At 36.6% G+C, this 21019-nt stretch overlaps 3 protein-coding genes across 3 annotated transcripts; 2 read left to right on the top strand and 1 right to left on the bottom strand.

The window, feature by feature from the left end:
• The first annotated feature begins 22 nt into the window (after window positions 1-22).
• Window positions 23-1272, top strand: LOC107960709 (uncharacterized). The gene is made up of 3 exons (XM_016897006.2): window positions 23-211; window positions 310-1107; window positions 1201-1272. The coding sequence occupies exons 1-3, from the start codon at window positions 23-25 to the stop codon at window positions 1270-1272; spliced, it is 1059 nt and encodes a 352-aa protein (XP_016752495.2).
• A 6933-nt stretch (window positions 1273-8205) lies between these two features.
• On the top strand, window positions 8206-9792 carry LOC107960710 (uncharacterized). The gene is made up of 4 exons (XM_041097124.1): window positions 8206-8403; window positions 8487-8775; window positions 9000-9208; window positions 9736-9792. The coding sequence occupies exons 1-4, from the start codon at window positions 8206-8208 to the stop codon at window positions 9790-9792; spliced, it is 753 nt and encodes a 250-aa protein (XP_040953058.1).
• A 6867-nt stretch (window positions 9793-16659) lies between these two features.
• On the bottom strand, window positions 16660-18353 carry LOC107960711 (uncharacterized). The gene is made up of 4 exons (XM_016897008.2): window positions 18324-18353; window positions 17593-18207; window positions 16842-17495; window positions 16660-16752 (listed from the first exon to the last, which is right to left on the bottom strand). The coding sequence occupies exons 1-4, from the start codon at window positions 18351-18353 to the stop codon at window positions 16660-16662; spliced, it is 1392 nt and encodes a 463-aa protein (XP_016752497.2).
• Window positions 18354-21019: the final 2666 nt, after the last annotated feature.

Here is a 21019-nt window from a genome sequence, read left to right on the forward strand (position 1 = left end):
TAGTGAGATATATTTAGAAGAAATGGAGAGAGATGGGGTAAAAGATGAAAATGAGGGAGGGTTCAGTAAAGTAGAATCCAGGTTTTTCATCACTGACGATTTAAGAGTGATGAAAAGATTACCAGGTGATCTCATTCAATTTCTTAATAAGTTGGGTATCAAGGATGTTAATATGAATGCTGTTAAGGAACTTGAAATTGGTCAAAAAGAGGTACTGTGTACTTAACTCACTTCCATTTTCTTCTTTGAATATGATTTAGACTATGATTATGATAGTAATTTATGTGTCCCCTTGCTTGATTATATCAGATAGTTAATCTTTTGAGCTATTCATTGATCTCAAAGACTACTCTGACCGATGTTTTTCTAAGAAAACAAGGAACGATGTTAGTTGAACGGCCCTTGCTCATAGGTCCAAGTACCATGGAGACAACTGCAAAAGATGGCAAAACAAGAGTGAAGATACTGAAGAGAAAGTCAGATAGGAAGATCTTGTATGCTGAAGCAAATGAAGATTTCGTTGACCTCTTATTTAGCCTCCTCACAATCCCTCTAGAATCGGTGTTACAACTTGTAGGTGATAGTTACATCATAGCTGGATCCATTTTTAACTTGTTTAACGATTTAAACACTATATTCTCCATAGCCAAGCCAAAGACTCTCCAGGATTATAGTTGGCCTGAAAGAATATTTAGCTTCCTCACACACCCTTTAGGATATGTATATGAATTTGTAACGAAGTCAAAGAATTCCAAAAAAGTTGTTCTTCCCCCATTTTATAGTTGCCCAGATGAGATTCCAGATATCTGTTCTCAGCAGCCTCCTGCATATTGTTTAATGACAAACCCCTTTAGCATAAACAGGAGATACTACTTGGAAAGTGCAATTAACAGAAGAGGAATGCCCCTAAAACTGTTGGACCCAAAGTCTTCAGAGCCGAACACAACGAACAGTTCGGGCTATGTCAAGAAAAACTCACTGTTTGTTATCACAGATGATCTAGTAGTTAAACCATTATCCTCGGTTTCTAGTATTTCTTTACTAAACGAAATAGGTGTCGCAGTCGATGATGTTGAAGAGCAAGTTATTAGCATAGGAGAGATTGAAGTAAGTCATTATCCTTGCGAGTTTTGATCAATCTAAATTTCCACTTTTCACTCACTTTATATTCATAATCTGTAATGCAATATTGTTTTGCAGGTGGTTGGTTTATTGAGGGCTTGTTTGTGTTCATCTTCAGCTTTGTCAGATTTAATGAAGGTTTATGTCTAGCTGTTGTTCCAATAGGGTCGGAAGCGTGTAAATTATTGTACTAAAAAATCACACAAAGTTCAATTCCTAGGGAAGAGAGGTGGATCACATGGATCTCTTAAATACCAAGTCTTTCCTTAGTCAGAATATCCCTTCTATAGTAATTTAATAGCACAATTAAATACTACTATTATACCCTCAAATATTGAAAGAAAAATAGGACAAGAAAGAACACAAGAGTTTTAACGAGGTTCGGTAAATTATACCTACGTCCTCGGGCACTAACACCAGATGATAACTTTACTATCTTCAAAATATTACAAACAAATAGAATTCCTTAAGATTGGTTGGGATGGTGTAAATGAGAAATGGTTAGGCCTATTTATAGTTGAGGTTCAGGGACTAACTTGCAAATGGCCTAAAAAATTAGGGACCAAAATTGCAATTATCCCATTTAACTTTAAACAACTTGCCTACCATTTTTTCCTTTCGGTGCCACTTGCACCTCCCATTTTTTTGACTTTTCAACACCCCTTTTAATTTGACTTTTCAACAATCTCCACCTTGAAGATTTGATTAGGATAATCACATCTTCACACACTTCCTTCAACTCCCCAAATTCGATAAAGTTATCTTTTGTAGTGCCTCCAAATGCGCTCTCGAGCGCCATACACCTGAAGGTGCTCAAATTCTCAGGATGTTAATCAAGTTCAAACAATGATTAAACTTGATTGTTGTTACCACCTTGGTCATCATATCTGCGGGATTATCTGCTGTCGGAATCTTCTGAAGTAGAATTTTTCCTTTTTCAAAGACTTCCCGCACAAAGTGATATCTTACGTCGATATGCTTGGTTCTTGAATGATAGACTTGATTTTTCGCTAAATGAATAGCGCTTTGACTGTCACAATATAAACTTATGTGACTTTGAACAACTCCTAAGTCTTTCAACAATCCATTAAGCCAAATAGCCTCCTTAACAGCTTCTGTAACTGCCATATATTCTGCCTCTGTAGTAGACACAGCTACTGTAGACTGTAAGGTAGACTTCCAACTCACTGGGGCTTTCGCAAGAGTAAACAGATACCCCGTAGTTGAACGACGTTTATCTAAATCACCAGCAAAGTCGGAATCAACATATCCAACTACAAACTGACCAAGTGCTTCATCCTGTTCAAAAATTAAACCAACATCTACGGTTTTTCGAAAATACCGTAGAATCCATTTCACAGCTTGCCAATGTCCTTTTCCAGGATCATGCATATACCTGCTCACAACTCCAACAACTTGTGAAATGTCAGGCCGCGTACACACCATCGCATACATCAAACTCCCAACTGCATTAGCATATGGGACTTTTGCCATATATTCTCTTTCTTCTTCAGTTTTCGGAGATAATTGAGCACTAAGTTTCAAATGAGAAGCAAGTGGGGTACTTACATGTTTTGTGTTTTCATTTACACTAAAACATTGTAATACCTTTTTCAGATATTGCTTCTGATTCAAACAAAGCTTGCCTCTCTGTCTATCTCTACTTATCTCCATGCCGAGAATCTTCTTGGCCTCACCTAGATCTTTCATCTCGAACTCTTGATTCAACTGAGCCTTTAGCTTATCTATCTCTTTTTGGCTCTTCGAAGCGATTAACATATCATCAACATACAAGAGTAGATAAATGAAAGATCCGTCATGCAGCTTCTGCAAATACACACAATTGTCAAATTTGCTTCTTGTGTACTTCTGCCTTCTCATAAAGCTATCAAATCGCTTGTACCACTGCCTCGGGGATTGCTTCAATCCATATAGCGATTTGTTCAGCTTACAAACCCAATTTCTACCACCAGCATCTGTGTATCCTTCGGGATGAGTCATATAGATCTCCTCTTCTAACTCACCATGCAAGAAAGCCGTCATCAAGTTGAGCTAGTTCTAAATTCAACTGTGCTACCAAGGCAAACAAAATTCTAATGGAGGAATGCTTCACAACAGGGGAAAATACATCATTGTAGTCAATTCCCTCCTTCTGAGCGTAGCCTTTAGCTACCAATCTTGCCTTATAGCGAATATCCTTCTTGCTAGGAGATCCATCTTTCTTTGCGAATACCCACTTGCATCCGATTGCCCTTTTACCTTTCGGTAATTGCGCCAACTCCCAAGTATTGTTCTTCAGGAGAGACTGCATTTCTTCATCCATGGCGCTTTTCCATTTATCACTTTCTAAGCTTTGCATTGCTTCTTGATAAGTGATGGGAATATCATCAACAACGGGAAGGGCGTAGGCCACTATATTAGTAAATCGAGCAGGTTTACGAATTTCTCTCCGTGGCCTTGCAACTGCAACTGGTTCTGGTGTACTTAGTGGTTCTTGGGTCAGAACCTCTTCAACCTCTTCAACCTCTAATTCCTCCATTGTGGCTGGAGAATTAGACTTATTAACTGGGCAAATCCCCATTTGCTCAAACTCCACCTGTTTTGGAGTACACTCCACCTGCTGTGGAGTATTGCTCGTCTGAATATCTTTATCTGCTACCTTTTTCAATGTGGCAGATTCATCAAAGGTAACATCTCTGCTACAGATCATTTTCTTTGTGCTTAAGCACCAAAGACGAAATCCCTTCACTCCAGAAGTGATTCCCATAAAGAGAGCTTTCTTTGCCCTCGGATCTAACTTTGACTCCTTTACATGGTAATATGCAGTGGATCCAAACACATGTAAGGAATCATAATCTGTAGCCGGTTTTCCAGACCATACCTCCATAGGAGTTTTTCTTTCTAATGCAGATGATGGCAAACGATTAACAAGATGGTCAGCGTATGTCACAGCCTCAGCCCAAAATTGCTTGCCCAACCCAGCATTGGACAACATACATCGAACTTTCTCCAGCAATGTTCGATTCATACGCTCTGCCAATCCATTCTGCTGTGGTGTATCCCTAACTGTGAAGTGTCGAACAATACCATACTCTTGGCACACATCGAAGAACGAATCACTTTTATATTCCCCTCCATTGTCCGTCCTAAGCCGCTTGATTTTCTTGCCAGTCTAGTTTTCGATCATAGTTTTCCATTTAAGAAAAACTCTAAGCACTTCATCCTTAGTTCTCATGGTATACACCCAAACTCTTCTGGAAAAGTCATCAACAAAAGTAACAAAGTAGTGTTTTCCTCCCAATGAAGGTGTCTTGGAAGGCCCCCACACATCTGAGTGAACATATTCCAAAATACCTTTTGTATTATGGATAGCAGTACCGAATTTCACTCTCTTTTGCTTTCCCAGAACACAATGCTCGCAAAATTTTAATTTGCAAGCCTTTGTACCTTTCAACAATCCTTGCTTTGCCAGAATTTGCAAGGATTTTTCGCTGGCATGTCCCAACTTCATATGCCACAACTGCATTGAGTCCAATTCTTTGTTACCGGAAGCTGTAGCGACTGCTCCAATAACTGTACTACCTTGGTAGTAATACAAGTTATTTTTCCTGATGCCCTTCAATATCACAAGTGCGCCAGATGTCACTTTCAAAATCCCATCTCTCATAGTAACAACTGAACCATTGGATTCCAAGACTCCCAATGAGATGAGATTTTTCTTCAAACTGGGCACGTACCGAACATCAGTCAGAACTCTGGTTGATCCATCTTGATTCTTTAATTGGATTGAACCTATCCCAACAGTTTTACAGGCATTGTCATTGCCCATATAAACAACTCCTCCATTTAGTTCTACTAAATCAGAGAACCACTCCCGGTTAGGGGACATATGAAAGGTACAACCCGAATCCAATATCCACTCATCTGAATGGAACGACGATGATGATGCAACCAGTGATAGTTCAGAGTCACTAGTATCATGCTTTGCAACACAAGCATCTACAGCAGCTTTTCCCTTATTCTTCAGCTTTGGACAATTTTTCTTCCAGTGGCCTTTCTCATGACAAAAGGCACATTCATCTTTCCCGAGTCTGGACTTTGACTTTGATCTCCCCTTCTGAGTTTTCTTCCGAGTGTATGAACGACCTCGGACTACTAAAGCTTCTGTATCTCTGATTGAGTTTTTCTGTTTGTCCTTCTTTCTCTGTTCATAACTGTATAAGGCGGCACAGACTTCGCTCAGAGATATATCACTCCTGCCATGAAGTAGAGTAGTTTCTGGGAACTCAAACTCCTCAGGAAGTGACCCCAACAGCATCAAAGCCAAATCTTCATCTTTGAATGTCTCATCCATATTTAGCAAATCAGTGACTAACTGATTAAATTTGGTGATGTGATCATTCATTGTGGTACTTGGGACGTAAGTGAAGCGAAACAGTCTTTTCTTCAAGTGGAGCTTATTTTGACTGTTTTTCTTCAAAAAATTTTCTTCAAGTGCCACCCACAATTTATTTGCAGAAGTCTCCTTTGAAAAAGCATACCTCTGCTCTCGAGAAAGGCATGATCGAATTGTGCCACATGCCAACCGATTGATCGCCTTCCAATCTTTCTCCTGTACATCATCTGGTTTCTCTTCATCAATGGCAATGTCTAGACCCTGCTGAAAAAGGGCGTCTAGAACATCACTTTGCCACATACCAAAATGGCCCGTGCCATCAAAGATCTCCACAGCCAGTCTTGCATTTGCAATTGTCGGTCTTGTCCACATGGACGATGTTGAAGCTCCTACACCGACCGTTTTCTCCATAATCTTTCAATATACCTAAGGAAATCTTTTCTGATGTGGAAGATCAGTTCAAACTGCAACTACAGAGCATACTACGATTAACCTTCGGCTTTGATACCACTTGTTGTTCCAATAGGGTCCGAAGCGTGTAAATTATTGTACTAAAAAATCACACAAAGTTCAATTCCTAGGGAAGAGAGGTGGATCACATGGATCTCTTAAATACCAAGTCTTTCCTTAGTCAGAATATCCCTTCTATAGTAATTTAATAGCACAATTAAATACTACTATTATACCCTCAAATATTGAAAGAAAAATAGGACAAGAAAGAACACAAGAGTTTTAACGAGGTTCGGTAAACTATACCTACGTCCTCGGGCACTAACACCAGATGATAACTTTACTATCTTCAAAATATTACAAACAAATAGAATTCCTTAAGAATTCTCAAATGGGAGAAGAAAGAAAACTAAGAGAGAAAGATTGGTTGGGATGGTGTAAATGAGAAATGGTTATGCCTATTTATAGTTGAGGTTCAGGGACTAAATTGCAAATGGCCTAAAAAATTAGGGACCAAAATTGCAATTATCCCATTCAACTTTAAACAACTTGCCTACCATTTTTTTCTTTCGGTGCCACTTGCACCTCCCATTTTTTTGACTTTTCAACACCCCTTTTAATTTGACTTTTCAACACTAGCAACGAAAGCAAGAGCAATTATAGCAAAAGCTACATTCTATTGTTGTTGCAGTATCAAGGATATGGAGCTGTAGTCGCCTAATAGTCAAGATGTTTTAGTTTACTTTCATGTAATAGTACTTTATTGTCCCAGTTCAAAACTAAAATATTACTTTTAAGTAATGTTTCAGTTTCTATCTTGGTTTTTGCTTTAGTACAAAAGAGTTTGAATGAAATGGCTCAAGTTAGGGACCTTGGTTATACTTTGAAAATTGAAAAGACCAGTAAATATACAGTTCTTTTATGTACTTGGAACCCATGTTATTCAAGCATGAAATCATAGTTACAATATATGTGCTTTGACAAGGTCAAAGTGAAAAATATTTTTTAGGGGAGACTATAATTAAGATGTAATTTTTAAAGGATTAAATTAAAATTTTATTACTTTTAGGTGTCAAAGTGCAATTTTATCAATGTGCAAAAGTTATATATTAAGGGTATAGTTAACTTGCTTAGAAAAGAGTCACATTCTCTACATTATCTGTTTGTTAATTTGGAAGATCAAAACAATAAGATTCGAATATTCTAAAAAATTGATGAATACAGGTACACTTTCGCATTTAATTTTGATTTGTTATTAATGATTTAACATGATAGACTCTAGTTTACAAGTAATTAAGTTTTTATCAGATCTTATTTTTACGGTTCTAACAGTGAAAACATATATAACTTAGATCATGGCCAGTCAACTGTTATTGACAAGTTCAGACCTATCTAGGTATCAATTAAGGGCCTAAAATGATATGTAAGCTATTCAAATTCGAATAGAAAAAAATTAAGTTTGATTCATCGTTCTTGAGTTGAGCTCAAGCTCGAGTGAGCAGAGTTCAAGTATTTTGTTTTAATAATATGGTTTCGACCCTTTAAAATGTGAAGTTTCATTTTTTGCCCATTAAAATTTTCCAAGATTTAATTTAATAAATAGTAAAATTATACTTTAACCTTCAAGAATAATAAAATTTTGATTTAATTTTAAAAATTATAAAAATATAAACTATTAAAATAGTAAAATTACATTTTAACTCTAAGAATGTACTATTCTTTTATGTGCTTGGGTCCATATTATTCATGAATGAAACCATAACAACAATATAATGTAATTTTTTTTCCTAGATTTAGCATCAGTATGATTATATTATTTATATGTATCAATCATTCTTAAAACCAATTATAACACTTTGCCTTAGCAATTATAATCTTGAGAAGCATTATCATTAATGTAAACTCTCATATTTTCATTATAGTACATCAGTCTTTCATATATAGAATCATAATTGCCTGAAATTGAAAGGGATTTTCACTTGCTAACATGATTTTCAATGGTAGTGCTTTCCTTTGTTTAGGTATGGTGAGGTTTACACAGAGAACAATGTTGTCTTGGTAAATCAATGCTGCTTTATCCAAGAAGCATTCATGAAGATAAGTTCTAGAGCTTGAAGCTTAACAAGGGGTTCACAGTGCCTACCCAGTATTTTGTTTGTGAAAAAAGGGTTTGTAGACGAAATCCGGTAGGTTGGCTTAGTTATTACAGAACTACAAGGTGCAGTTGTTGGAAGTTGATGAATAAAGAAGCTATTCTTCGAGTGAAAAAGAATGTGGTAAAAGATGAAACTGCGGGAGAATCGACATTTTTTATAACTGACGATCTAAGAATAATGCAAGGATTACCAGGTGATTTAATTCAATCCCTTCTCAATTTTGGTATCAAGAATGTTAGTCTCATTGAAGAAAAGGTTCTAGAAATTGGATCAGCAGAGGTAATTTTGATAATTTCCTTTTTACTACTTTCTAACTTCCAATGTGATTTAAGTTTCATAATTGTGTGTCCTTTTGCTTACAGATGTGTAATCTTTTGAGCCATCTTTTTATCTCAAAGATGACGTTAACCGATGTTTTTCTGAGAAAACAAGGAATTCTCAGCAGTACAGCCATGCTCGATGAGCAATTCATGCTCGTACGAGCACCTAATATGAAAGAGTCAAATGAAAATGATGGCAAAAGAAGTGTGAAAATAATGTTGAGAAAGTCTGATAGCAAGTTATTATATGCTGAAGCAAGTGCAAATTTTGTTGACCTCTTATTTAGCTTCCTCACCATTCCATTAGAATCTGTGTTAGAACTTGTTGATGGTAATGGTAACGTCACAATTGGATGCATATCGAACTTCTTGAACGATTTAAACACTATATTCTCCATAAAGAAAAAGAAATCCCGGAAATGTGTTCTTCCCCTGTTTATAGTTGTCCCGATGTGTTTCCCGATATCCGTTCTTGTAAACCTCCTAAATATTATTGTTACTCAGTACCAAGACCAAATGGCCTTAACTTCTACTTGACATGTTACCATGAAACAGGCAGGCTGTTAACATTTATGGACCCGAAGTCTCCAACGCCAAACACGGAAAATAGTTCGGGCTATGTTGAGAAAAACTCACTGTTTGTTATAACAGATAATCTTGTAGTGAAATCTCTATCCTCGGTTTCTAGCATTTCTTTACTAAAGGAAATAGGGATCTCGGTCGATGATGTTGAAGAGCAAGTTATTATCATTGGAGAGGTTGAAGTAAGTCATTCTCCTTGTGAGTTTTGATCAATCTAAATTTCCCATTTTCAGTCACTTTATAATCATAATCTGTAATGTAATTGTTGGAGTTTCATCAATCTTTAACCGGGTAAAGTAAGAATTTCAAACAGAGCACCAGCAGCAACGTATTATACCCAGGTAAAATATGAAGGAAAAATGCTTGAAGTTCAAGCTTTTAGCTACTGTCAAGAATAGAGAACAGAACTTAGAATTTTTAGAAGGCAAAGGAAGAATGGAGCATATGGAAGAAAATCTGATAATTTTCATTAACATAAACAATGGCATATTGCCAATACATAAATCAAGCTTTTAGCTTGTCAAAATCAACATGTAGTCAACTAATCTACACCAACTACCACTAAGACATTGGAACTTACAAAACTAAACTTGTACATGAAAGAAAAGCTGATTAACAGCTCATTCATACATCAATCTTCTACCTAATGTAGTTCAATATGAACCAAAAAGAGTTACATTGACTAAAACAACAAAATGAACAAAAACAGATTGCAGCACTTGGTTCGACAGCTTCTGGTCTTGGCCTGCTCTGCATGATCGGATGACTGGTGCTTGAGCTGCATGGAGGGCCACATTCTAACACTCCTCCTTGGACTCTATGCTGCTAACTCCAAGTTCTTTCCTTAACTTGATAAATCTTGAAGTACTTAGGCCCTTTGTGAAAATGTCAGCAACTTGGTCTTCTGAATTGCAATGAACCAGCTCTATTTCTCGAGCTTGTTCCATCTCCCTTACTACATGCAATTTAATGTTGAAGTGTTTGGTTCTACCATGGAAGACAGGATTCTTTGCAATTGCAACAGCAGACATGTTATCACAATAAATCTCTGTTGCTTCCTTTTGATATAGGTTTAAATCACCAAGGATTTTCCTAAGCCAGATGGCTTGGTTTACTGCTCCAGCAGCAGCCACATACTCAGCTTCTGCTGTTGACTGAGCAACAATTGATTGCTTCTTGGAGCTCCAGCAAAACATAGCTGAACCAAGGGTAAAGGCATACCCTGAGGTACTCTTCAAGTCATCTTTTGATCCAGCCCAGTCACTATCAGTATAACCAATGAGTCTTAGATCTTTTGCCTTGCTGTAATGCATGCCATAGTTCAGGGTACCTTTGATGTACCTGAGGACTCTTTTTGCTGCTCGAAAATGGTCCTCATTGCAACAGTGCATAAATCTTGATAATAGACTCACTACAAACATTATGTCAGGTCTTGTGGCTGTTAAGTACAGCAAGCATCCAACCAGGCTTCTATAGGTTGTCTCACAAACCTTTTCTGAGTTGCTTTGACTTGTTAATCTTTCTCCAACAGCAACTGGAGTGCTTGTTGCTTTACAATTCTGCATTGAGAATTTTTTCAGAATCTTTATAGCAAAAGTTCTTTGACTAAAAAAGAATCCAGCCTGTGATTGTGTCACTTCCATCCCTAGAAAGTAGGTCATTTCTCCAAGATCAGACATCTCAAACATTTGATGCATTTTGGTTTTGAAATCAGTAAGTATGGCTTGATCTCCTCCTGTAACCAATAAGTCATCAACATACACAGACACAATAAGCTGTGTTTTACCATTTTCCTTTTTGACATACAGAGTAGGCTCACTGAGGCTTCTTTCGAATCTCAAACCAACCAGATAACTGTCAATTCTACTATACCAGGCCCGAGGAGCTTGTTTTAACCCATACAAGGCCTTCTTCAGCCTGTAGACCATGTCTTCCTTGTGTGGCACTTTGAAACCTTCAGGTTGCTCCACATATATCTCCTCTTCTAGGTAACCATTGAGAAAAGCTGATTTTACATCAAGCTGATAGATTTTCCACTCCATTTGAGCTGCTAAGGCAACCAACAGCCTGATGGTGTCTAACCTGGCCACTGGTGCGAATGTTTTCATGTAGTCCAGACCATACTTTTGGCTAAAGCCTTTCACAACTAGCCTGGCTTTGAGCTTGTTTAGGCTCCCATCTGCATTCTGCTTGGCTCGATAGACCCATTTTACTCCAATAACTTTCCTGTTGTCTGGCCTAGGAACCAGTTCCCATGTCTGGTTCTTCTCTATCATGGCTATCTCATCAGACATTGCCTGTCTCCAACCTTCATGTGCTTCATCATATTCAAAGCAGCCTGGTTCTTCTTGTGAAACATGTGCCCTCTCATAAACTTCAGCTAATGTTCTTGTGCCTCTGACTGGTTCATCATCAACATCCATGTCAGGCTCATTTTGCTCAGAATCAAACTGATCAGTCATGAGTTCTTCAGAGGTGGCTTCAGGTTGATTTCTTTCCCAATTCCAATATGCCTTCTCATCAAATACTACATCCCTGCTTACTTGAACTTTGTTGGCTGAGGGATCCAAGATCCTATAACCCTTTTTTACAGAGCTATAGCCTACCAGAATACCAGGTTTGGCTCTTTTTGACAGCTTGTCTCTCTTTATAGCTGGTATGTGAGCATAGCATAAGCAACCAAACACCCTTAGGTGCTGTACTGAAGGTTTGAATCCAAGCCAGCCTTCGAATGGAGTCTTTTGTTTTAAGGTTTTGGTTGGAAGCCTGTTTTGTAAGTAGACTGCAGTGTTAACTGCTTCAGCCCACAAATTTTTAGGCAATTTCTTCTCAAACAAGAGACATCTAGCCATATCCAATAGGCTTCTATTTTTTCTTTCACTAACCCCATTCTGTTGAGGTGTATAAACATTTGTTAACTGGTGTTTGATGCCAGCATCATTACAGAAGGCTTGGAACTGGGCTGAAGTGTACTCATCCCCACTATTTAACCTAATGGTCTTTATCTTGCAGCGTGTTTCTGTTTCTACTGCAGCTTTGAACTTCATAAACACTTGAGCAACCTCAGACTTATGCTTTAAAAAATAAACCCAGCAGTATCTGGTAAAATCATCAATGAAGAGAATAAAGTACCTGTTGCCACTAAGTGACTCAGTTCTCATGGGGCCACAAACATCAGTGTGCACTAATTCCAGCTTGCTTGATGCTCTCCAGGTGGTGTTTGCAGGAAATGGAAGCCTAGCTTGCTTTCCCATCTGACAGACTTCACGAACATCTTCATTCTGAACTGTCTTGGTGAAGTTTTCAACCATTTCCTTACTGACCATCCGAGCCATAGACTTAAAGTTGGCATGACCAAGTCTTTGATGCCAAAGCTTGGTATTTTCTGTTGAAGCTGTATGGGCTATGTGTGAGTCACCTGACCAGTCAACTTCAAAACATTTGTCACTCATGGTGACTGTTATAAGGCTTGATCCATTTGGATCAGTGATTTGGCACTCTTGACCTTTGAACACAACAGAGTAGCCCTTTTCAAGCAGTTGAGCAATGCTGAGAAGATTTCTATCAATTTCAGGTACCAACAGCACATTTTTGATGATCTTGTCACCTGTGGCAGTGCATATCAGCACTTCTCCTTTGCCTTCAGCATTTATGAACTGACCATTTCCAATTTTCACCCTGGTTTTGCAACACCTAAACATCCACCTAACACCACTAAGTTACATTGGAATTTATGAAAACATTACTTGCACACATAGGTAAACTGATTTATCAATCTGTCAGTACCTAATTACATTAAAAGCTATACTAACTTAGTTCATTTTGAACTAAAAAACTAACCTAGTGCTTGAAGTAACATAGCAGCTTGAACTTTAGCCAGCATAAGTATGGCTTTGCAGCTTGTTCTGCTTCTTGGCTGTTTCATGTGCTGCATGCATGCCAACTTCAACACTCCTCCTTGGCTTGCATGTTACATAATCCTAGCTTAGCTTGCAAATCAGTGAACCTTGCTGTTACAACAAGCATACGTGCTGCAGCATGTTTAGAAGCTGCATGCACTTAACCAAAAATATAACAGCAGCATGGTTGGCCATTTTCAACACTACTAGTCTGCTTTTGAACTTGGCAGTCCTTATATGCTTTGGTTAAAGTTGAACTTGCACAAGCACTTCATTTTCAACTTTTCTCAACCATGGACTCATTTTCAACCAAATCTGACTCACACACTTGACTATCTTAGTCTTTTGTGCCGCAGATTTGTTCATCAAATGGAGTGTTCTCCTCCTTCACAGCCTTGGTTGGTATCACCATTCAAACACATCTTGCCTTGTTCCCTTGTTAATTACAGTCCTGCTTCTTCTTGCTTCCACATGTTGTTGACCTCGCACCTTTGACAGATTCGCATCTTTGCATACTGTCTTCAGTAGGTGTCTTCAACAGGCTCCCAACTATCACTTCTCGCTAAGCTTGCAGCTTTGACATCTTACTAAGCTTGCAGCTTGCACATTTTTGCTGAGCCTGCAGCTTGCACATTGGAAAGCTCACATTATTTCCTTGAAAACTCCTCCTTCAGCTTATTCAAGCTTGTTTGGGAGTCTCTTATGGTTGAGCTGATGTTTTCTTCTCTTCAAGCAGTCCTTGATGACATGCTTTGACAACTTCTTTCTTTTAACAAGCAGCGGAAGCAAAATCAATGGCCCTTAAGACTAAGGTCATGATACCAATTGTTGGAGTTTCAACAATCTTAAAACCGGGTAAAGTAAGAATTTCAAACAGAGCACCAGCAACAACGTATTATACCCAGGTAAAATATGAAGGAAAAATGCTTGAAGTTCAAGCTTTTAGCTACTGTCAAGAATAGAGAACAGAACTTAAAATTTTTAGAAGGCAAAGGAAGAATGGAGCATATGGAAGAAAATCTGATAATTTTCATTAACATAAACAATGGCATATTGCCAATACATAAATCAAGCTTTTAGCTTGTCAAAATCAACATGTGGTCAACTAATCTACACCAACTACCACTAAGACATTGGAACTTACAAAACTAAACTTGTACATGAAAGAAAAGCTGATTAAGAGCTCATTCATACATCAATCTTCTACCTAATGTAGTTCAATATGAACCAAAAAGAGTTACATTGACTAAAACAACAAAATGAACAAAAACAGATTGCAGCACTTGGTTCGACAGCTTCTGGTCTTGGCCTGCTCTGCATGATCGGATGACTGGTGCTTGAGCTGCATGGAGGGCCACATTCTAACAGTAATATTGTTATGCAGGCGGTTGCTTTATTGAAGGCTTGTTTGTGTTCATCTTCAGCTTTGTCAGATTTAATGAAAGTTTATGTCTAGCAGCCAAATCAAGAGCAATTATATCAAAAGCTATATTATATTAGTGTCGGTATCAAGGATATGTAGTTGTAGTCGCCTAATATTCTAAGATGTTTAGTACTTTATTATCTCAGTTCAATACTAAAATATTACTTTTAAGCAATGTTTCATTTTCATCTCAAACTTTTTGCATCTCCTTGTTTTTCTATCTTGGTTTTTGCTTCACTGTCTTAGTACAAAAGAGTTTGAATGAAATAGCTCACGTTAGGGACCTTGGTTATACTTTGAAAATTGAAAAGACCAGTAAGTATACAGTTCTTTTATGTGCTTTGAATCCATGTTATTCAAGAATGAAACCATAATCATAATATAATTTTCTGAGGCTGAGCCAAAAACAAATAGCAGCGTCTATGCTGTGTTAAGAATACATTGACAGGCTCTGACTATGTTAACACCAGATGGAGTTCATGATTCGGTATTAACTCTCTTACCATGGTGTGTACAAAGTGGTCCACATTTTTGCCGATGACTGCAGTTTCGAGGTGGTCACCATCGGTTCTGTAATTCATAATTTTTGGTACTAAAAATGAAGAAACAAGGAGTTGCAATATGTTGAAGATGTTACAAACGTTACTTAAAAGTAACTGAGAATTTGACAACTTCAAATTGAAAATAAATTGAAAGATGAACTATTGCCCGTAATAAAAGATGTAAACTTTACTTCAAAATTAGCATAATGTGATTTTGGATTTAAGAATTTTCTGTTCTTTTCATTTTGTTTTGGTTTCTGTTTTGTGGAAGACGAGTTGAAGGACTAGAAACTTAGCATGAATTTTAGTGTGCCTACAGAGTATTTCATATGCGAAAACTGGTAATGTCGAAAATCGGGTGGTATAGTTGACAACAGAAGCTGGTAAACTGATGGGAGATGCGGTAAACCTGAAATTAATGGAGACTCAATGTTCTTCATCACTGCTGAGTTAAGAGTGATGAAAGGTTTAACAGGTGATCTCATTCAATTCCTTCATAGGCTTGGTGTCAAGAATGTTAATAAGAATGCTGTTAAGGTTCTAAAACTTGGTCCAAAAGAGGTACTGTGTACTTAACTTACTTCCGTATTCTTCCTTTAAATATGGTTATCATAGTATTGTGTCCCTTTGCTTGCTTTTATCAGATACCTAATCTTTGAGCCATTCATCGAACTCAAAGACAACTCTAACTGATGTTTTTCTGAGACAACAGAGAATGATGTTCGTTGAACAGTTCATGCTCGTAGCTCCAAATATGAAGGAGACAACTGAACATGGTGGCAAAGCAAGAGTAAATATTTGGAATTGTTGCAGCCGATGTTGTAATATACTTTCAACTTGAATTTTTTGTGATATTCTCAGTTAAAACTCAACAGTAGTTTTAAACAATATTTAATCAACATCTCCAACATATTGCGACTCCTTGTCTCTCTATCTCCAGTATTTATGTGGATCAATACATACAATACTAAATACCTCACATTTAATGCCAGGGAATATTAAACAAATGTTGGATATTTAAGATTTTTACTAGGTACTCTAAGAATAGTCTGGCAGTTTGTACTAGATTACATATATCATGTTATAAAAACTTGATGGACAACCCTGTCTGTGTCACAAATAGATGCAGGTTCACAACAAGACCGCTGATGCCAATGGATGTCTGTCAGTGTCAACATGGTTATTCAAACAGAAAGGCAATTAGTTTGAGTTTAGCAAGAGCCTGTAAATAAATTCTTAAAACACATAGCACATAATACTCTTCTTTTGTATGTTTCAGATGCTAGGTAGGGAATTGCAAGTTGGTAGGATGAGTCGTGCAAGTTAAGACTGCATTGCAATTCATAGCTATTTTTTTATATCTATGATGATTTTTGTAAAAGAATCGATATTGTTTAATTCTAAATCCGGAATCTTTGTTATTAGATAAAATATAAGTATATTTTTGGTTCTTAAAAGTAAGAATGCAAACCATTTTGAAATATGATCTAATTGTTGCCAGTGAAAACATGTAAATGCATGTGTCCTTTTCATGGTGGTACAATGCGCAATGGCTCCCCATTCCTGAAATTGGAGCAACAAGCCTTTTCCAAACGACTTATCCCGCATTGCTGTTTTGGCATCATACTTGAATAACACAGTGTTCTCACCGATTAAAAAAACTTAAGCCATTTCATTGATGGTTGTTTTTTCATACCCAGATGATAAGGAAAAACACAGACTGAGACAAGGAGTTAAAATATGTTGCAGATGTTAAAGAAAAATTGCTATTATGGCTCTTGCTTTGGCTGCTTGACATAAAGGTTCAGCAAAGCTGATAAAGCTGGAGAAGAACACAAACAAGCCCTCAGTAGAGCAAGCGCCTGCACCAAAATATTTAAGATAATGATCAAACTTAAAAAATATGAGAATTAGTATATTCAATTGATCAAAACTCGAAAAGATGACTTACTTCAACCTCTCCAATGCTAATTACTTTCTGTTCAACATCATAAAGAGGGACCCCTGTTTCCTTTAGAAACGAAAAAGTGGAAACGGAGAGTAGTGATGTAACTACAAGATCATCTGTGATCACAAACTGTGATTTTTTCTTAATATAGCCCCTACTGTTTGATGAGTTGGGGTTCGGAGATTTTGGGTCCAGCTGCTTTAAAATGCCGTAGCAGTGATGATGAAAAGTAGTAGACTGCTGAGAACAGATACTTGGAAGCTCAATTGGGCAACTATAAAACGGGGGAAGAATACCATTCAGGTAACTATTCTGCTTGGTTATGGAGAATGTGGTGTCTAAATTTTTAGACAAGTTATAGATGGATCCCACTGTTAGATTACCCTTATCTCCTAAGAGTTCCAATGCACATTCTAAAGGGATTGTGAGGAAGCTAAATAGAAGATCAACAAAATCTTCATTTGCTTCACCATATAATATCTTCCTATCTGATTTCCTCAGCGTTATCTTCACTCTTGTTTTGCTATTTTTTTCAGTTGTCTCTTTCATATTTGGAGCTACGAGCATGGACTGTTCAACGAACATTGTTGTTTGTTTTCTCAGAAAAACATCAGTGAGGGTAGTCTTTGAGATCAATGAATGGCTTAAAAGATTAATCTGATATAAACGACCAAAGCGACATTACTATCAAACTAAAATCTGAAATAATCAAGCAAAGGAAATATGCAGAATTTAGTTTAAGGATATATATTACCTCTTTTGAACTGATGTCCACAACTTTTTCTTCAATCTGACAAACATCATAGATACCCAAATTGAGAAGAAAATTAATAAGAGTACCTGGAAAAGCCTGCATTACTCTTAAATCATCAGTTATGAAGAACAACATTGGTTCTCCCTCACTTTCATCTATTACTGCATTACCTATAGGAATCGGAAAATTCAACATATTTCCGCAACGGCATCTTGAAGTTTTATAATGACTAAACAATTTTTCTGGACAACAAACATTTGAGCATCGGAAGTACTTTGTAGGCTCACTAACATCCATGTTAAGCTTCAATTTCTTCGAGTACTGGTCTTCATGAATGCTTCTCGGATTAAGCAGCATAGACTTACATGCATCGGTACGAAAGATGGTTGGGCTAAGGTTTTCTACACTGTCATATAGGTTATTCAAACAAACAGCTCGCTGTACACTTTGATGTTTGCCGATAAGTCGTGCAATGTTTCCAAGAGGAAACTTAAGCAGGCTACGAAGAATATCAACAATGTCACTACCAGCTTCAGCAACAATTACCTTGTTGCTTTCTTGGTCAATCAAAAGCTTGATTGAAACCGTGGTGGAATCTTCAGAAGCCATGGACATCTAATTGAAAACAAAACAAAAGCAAAAGCAAATTCAGATGGATAAAGTTTGGAGCACAGATGAAATGAACCTAAAACCAGTCTATTTATTGTGTGAGACCATAAGAGGGCCATTACTGCTTCAACAAAACCTTTGATGTTCCCCATGCATAACAAGTGAGACTTTATTAAGTCTAAGTTCAATTAAGAGGAAGTAAAGATGTATGTGCATGAATATGGACTAATTTAATCTGACTAGATAATATGTAAATACTAAGCCCCTGCAATAAAGGTTTGGCATCTGATGTTATGGATTCCATAAACAGAACATGTAATTTATGTCAATGCTGTTGGTTTCTCCAAGATTCTCAAATTAACCAGAAAGTAACATTTTTGGCATAAAATGAGGAGTGTAAAATAAGGTAGTGTTATACTAAATGGTACTTATTCATGTAATCACAGACAAATAACAAAACCATATCTTATAATGTAAGAACTTAAATAGATTCATGATCACAACAAGACAGATAATACTTTTGTATCTTCTAAAAGAGAATTTAATCACTGAACAAGTCTAATAACAGTAGAGATGACAATAATCATAGCTCAATCTTAATGGTCAATTTTCCTCAATCCAAAATCACTTCAATGCTAATTTTGAAGCAATTTTTTTTTAATTATTTTCATTATTAAAACCAAAAAAAGATGAAAATTTCACAGTAGTTTGGAAAGCTGTCATCTTGTTGATGCAATGCAAGAGAAATTACCATTCCTCATCAAAGAATATGACAGCATTCAATCTTTATAAAGAACTCAAATCATTTTAGTATATCATATGATCAAATTATAATAATAAGCATATTGAACCAAATTTCCTAAGCTAAAATAAGGCTATTTTATCAAAATAACTCAAAAAAATTTATTATTTACGTAAATGACCTTAATTAAAAAAATCACCTAAATCATCTGAAATGAACCGTGTTGACTGTTGAGAGGTTTTGGACACCCCATGACCAGCACTCATGTCCTCAATCCCCAAAAAATTACTTGATGATTGGAAAAGTGTTTAAAAAAATAATTTTTTTGGGGTAGGTCATAGCATGGCCAACACCCATATATTTTTTTCCATTATCTAAAAGAATTTTGAGTTTTGGCTTTATGGTGACCGATACCACTTTTTGATTTAAAGCATTTGAGCTAATTTTTTTTAATCAATCCTATGCCTATTACACAGACACCATATTGTATATTACAACATGATATAGCCCAAATGCTTTGAAACACAAAGTGGTGTCAGCCACCACAAAGCCAAAACTCAAAAAAAAAAATTTAGATACTGAAATATATATATATATGTTGGCTATGTAATGGCTTGCACCATAAAATTTATTTACTTTTTAATCATCAGGTGATTTTTTGAAGATTGAGGACATAGATGTCAGTCATGGGTGTCCAAAACCCTTAAAGTATGGTTCATTTCAAGTTATTTAAGTGATTGTTTTTGAATTACGGCCATTTACATAAATAATAAATTTTTTGGGTTATTTTCATCAAATATCTCTAAAATAACCAAAAACAGTCTTTTTGTCATAAAATTTGAATCTCTAGAGAAAAATATTGTTCAGTTTTGCAGAAAAATCATTTAAGTTCTCCAACTAACCAGACTGCTTCTATATTGTACTAATAACAAATATATTGTGCTAATAAATTCTAAAGCTTCTAAGAAATGGAATATAAATTCTGTAAACAAAATTTGAACGTAAACTCGTCAGATTCAGTTGCTTCGCATCTACATGATTCTTCTTCAAGCAGCTCGCAACTTTACCGCGACCCCAGTTCGCATTTTTACTTCCCCAAAGTAATGAGCTCGCCAATATTGTTGAATCCGCCAATCATAAGACGACTTCACCAATCTTGAAGGATTCGCGAAATGCTACATGAACGGTCATTTTGCAACAACACTTCCATATTCTTCCTTTGAATATGATTTATAGTATGGTTATGATGGTAATGTGTCCCTTTGCTTGCTTATATCAGATGCCTAATCTTTTGAGCCATTCATTGATCACAAAGACTACTCTAACTGATGATTTTCTGAGACAAAGAATGATGTTCGTTCAACAGTTCATGCTCGTAGCTCCAAATATGGAGGAGACAACTGAAAATGGTGGCAAGCAAGCGTAAGGATTTGAAATTGCTGCAGCCGATGTTTTAATATACTTTCATGTTGAAAATGGCCAACCATGCTGCTGTTATATTTTTGGTTAAGTGCATGCAGCTTGTAAACATGCTGCAGCACGCATGCTTGCTGTAACAGTAAGGTTGTTTAGTTAATTTGTTAAGTTACTTAGTTGAAAATAAACTAAGTTGGTATAGTTTTGATGTTTTTAGGTGCTGATTGACATAATCAGCTTGTGTGCAAGTTAAGTTTTACTTGTTTCAAAGTATGATTAGTGGTAGTAGGTAGTATTTGGTGATGTATTTGACTATAAATGTATTATTTTCTTATTGAATGAGTGAGCAAAATGAGCTATCAGCCATAAGCTCCCTTGCTGCATATTTGTGAGCAAGTAAAAATATTTCATTCATTTTGCTTCATTGTTCTGTGTTCTCTGTTTTCTTCCTTTGCTGCTGTCAAAACACCAACATTTCAACTTGAATTTGTGAAATTCTCAGTTAAAACTCAACAGTGGTTTTAAACAATGTTTAATTCATATCTCCCAACATATTGCAACTCCTTGTCTCCCTATCTCCAGTATTTATGTGAATCAATAAATACAATACTAAATACCTCACATTTAATGCCAAGGAATATTAAACAAATGTTGGATATT

Source organism: Gossypium hirsutum, chromosome A01 (genome assembly GCF_007990345.1).
Source record: "Gossypium hirsutum isolate 1008001.06 chromosome A01, Gossypium_hirsutum_v2.1, whole genome shotgun sequence".
Taxonomy (NCBI): domain Eukaryota; kingdom Viridiplantae; phylum Streptophyta; class Magnoliopsida; order Malvales; family Malvaceae; genus Gossypium; species Gossypium hirsutum.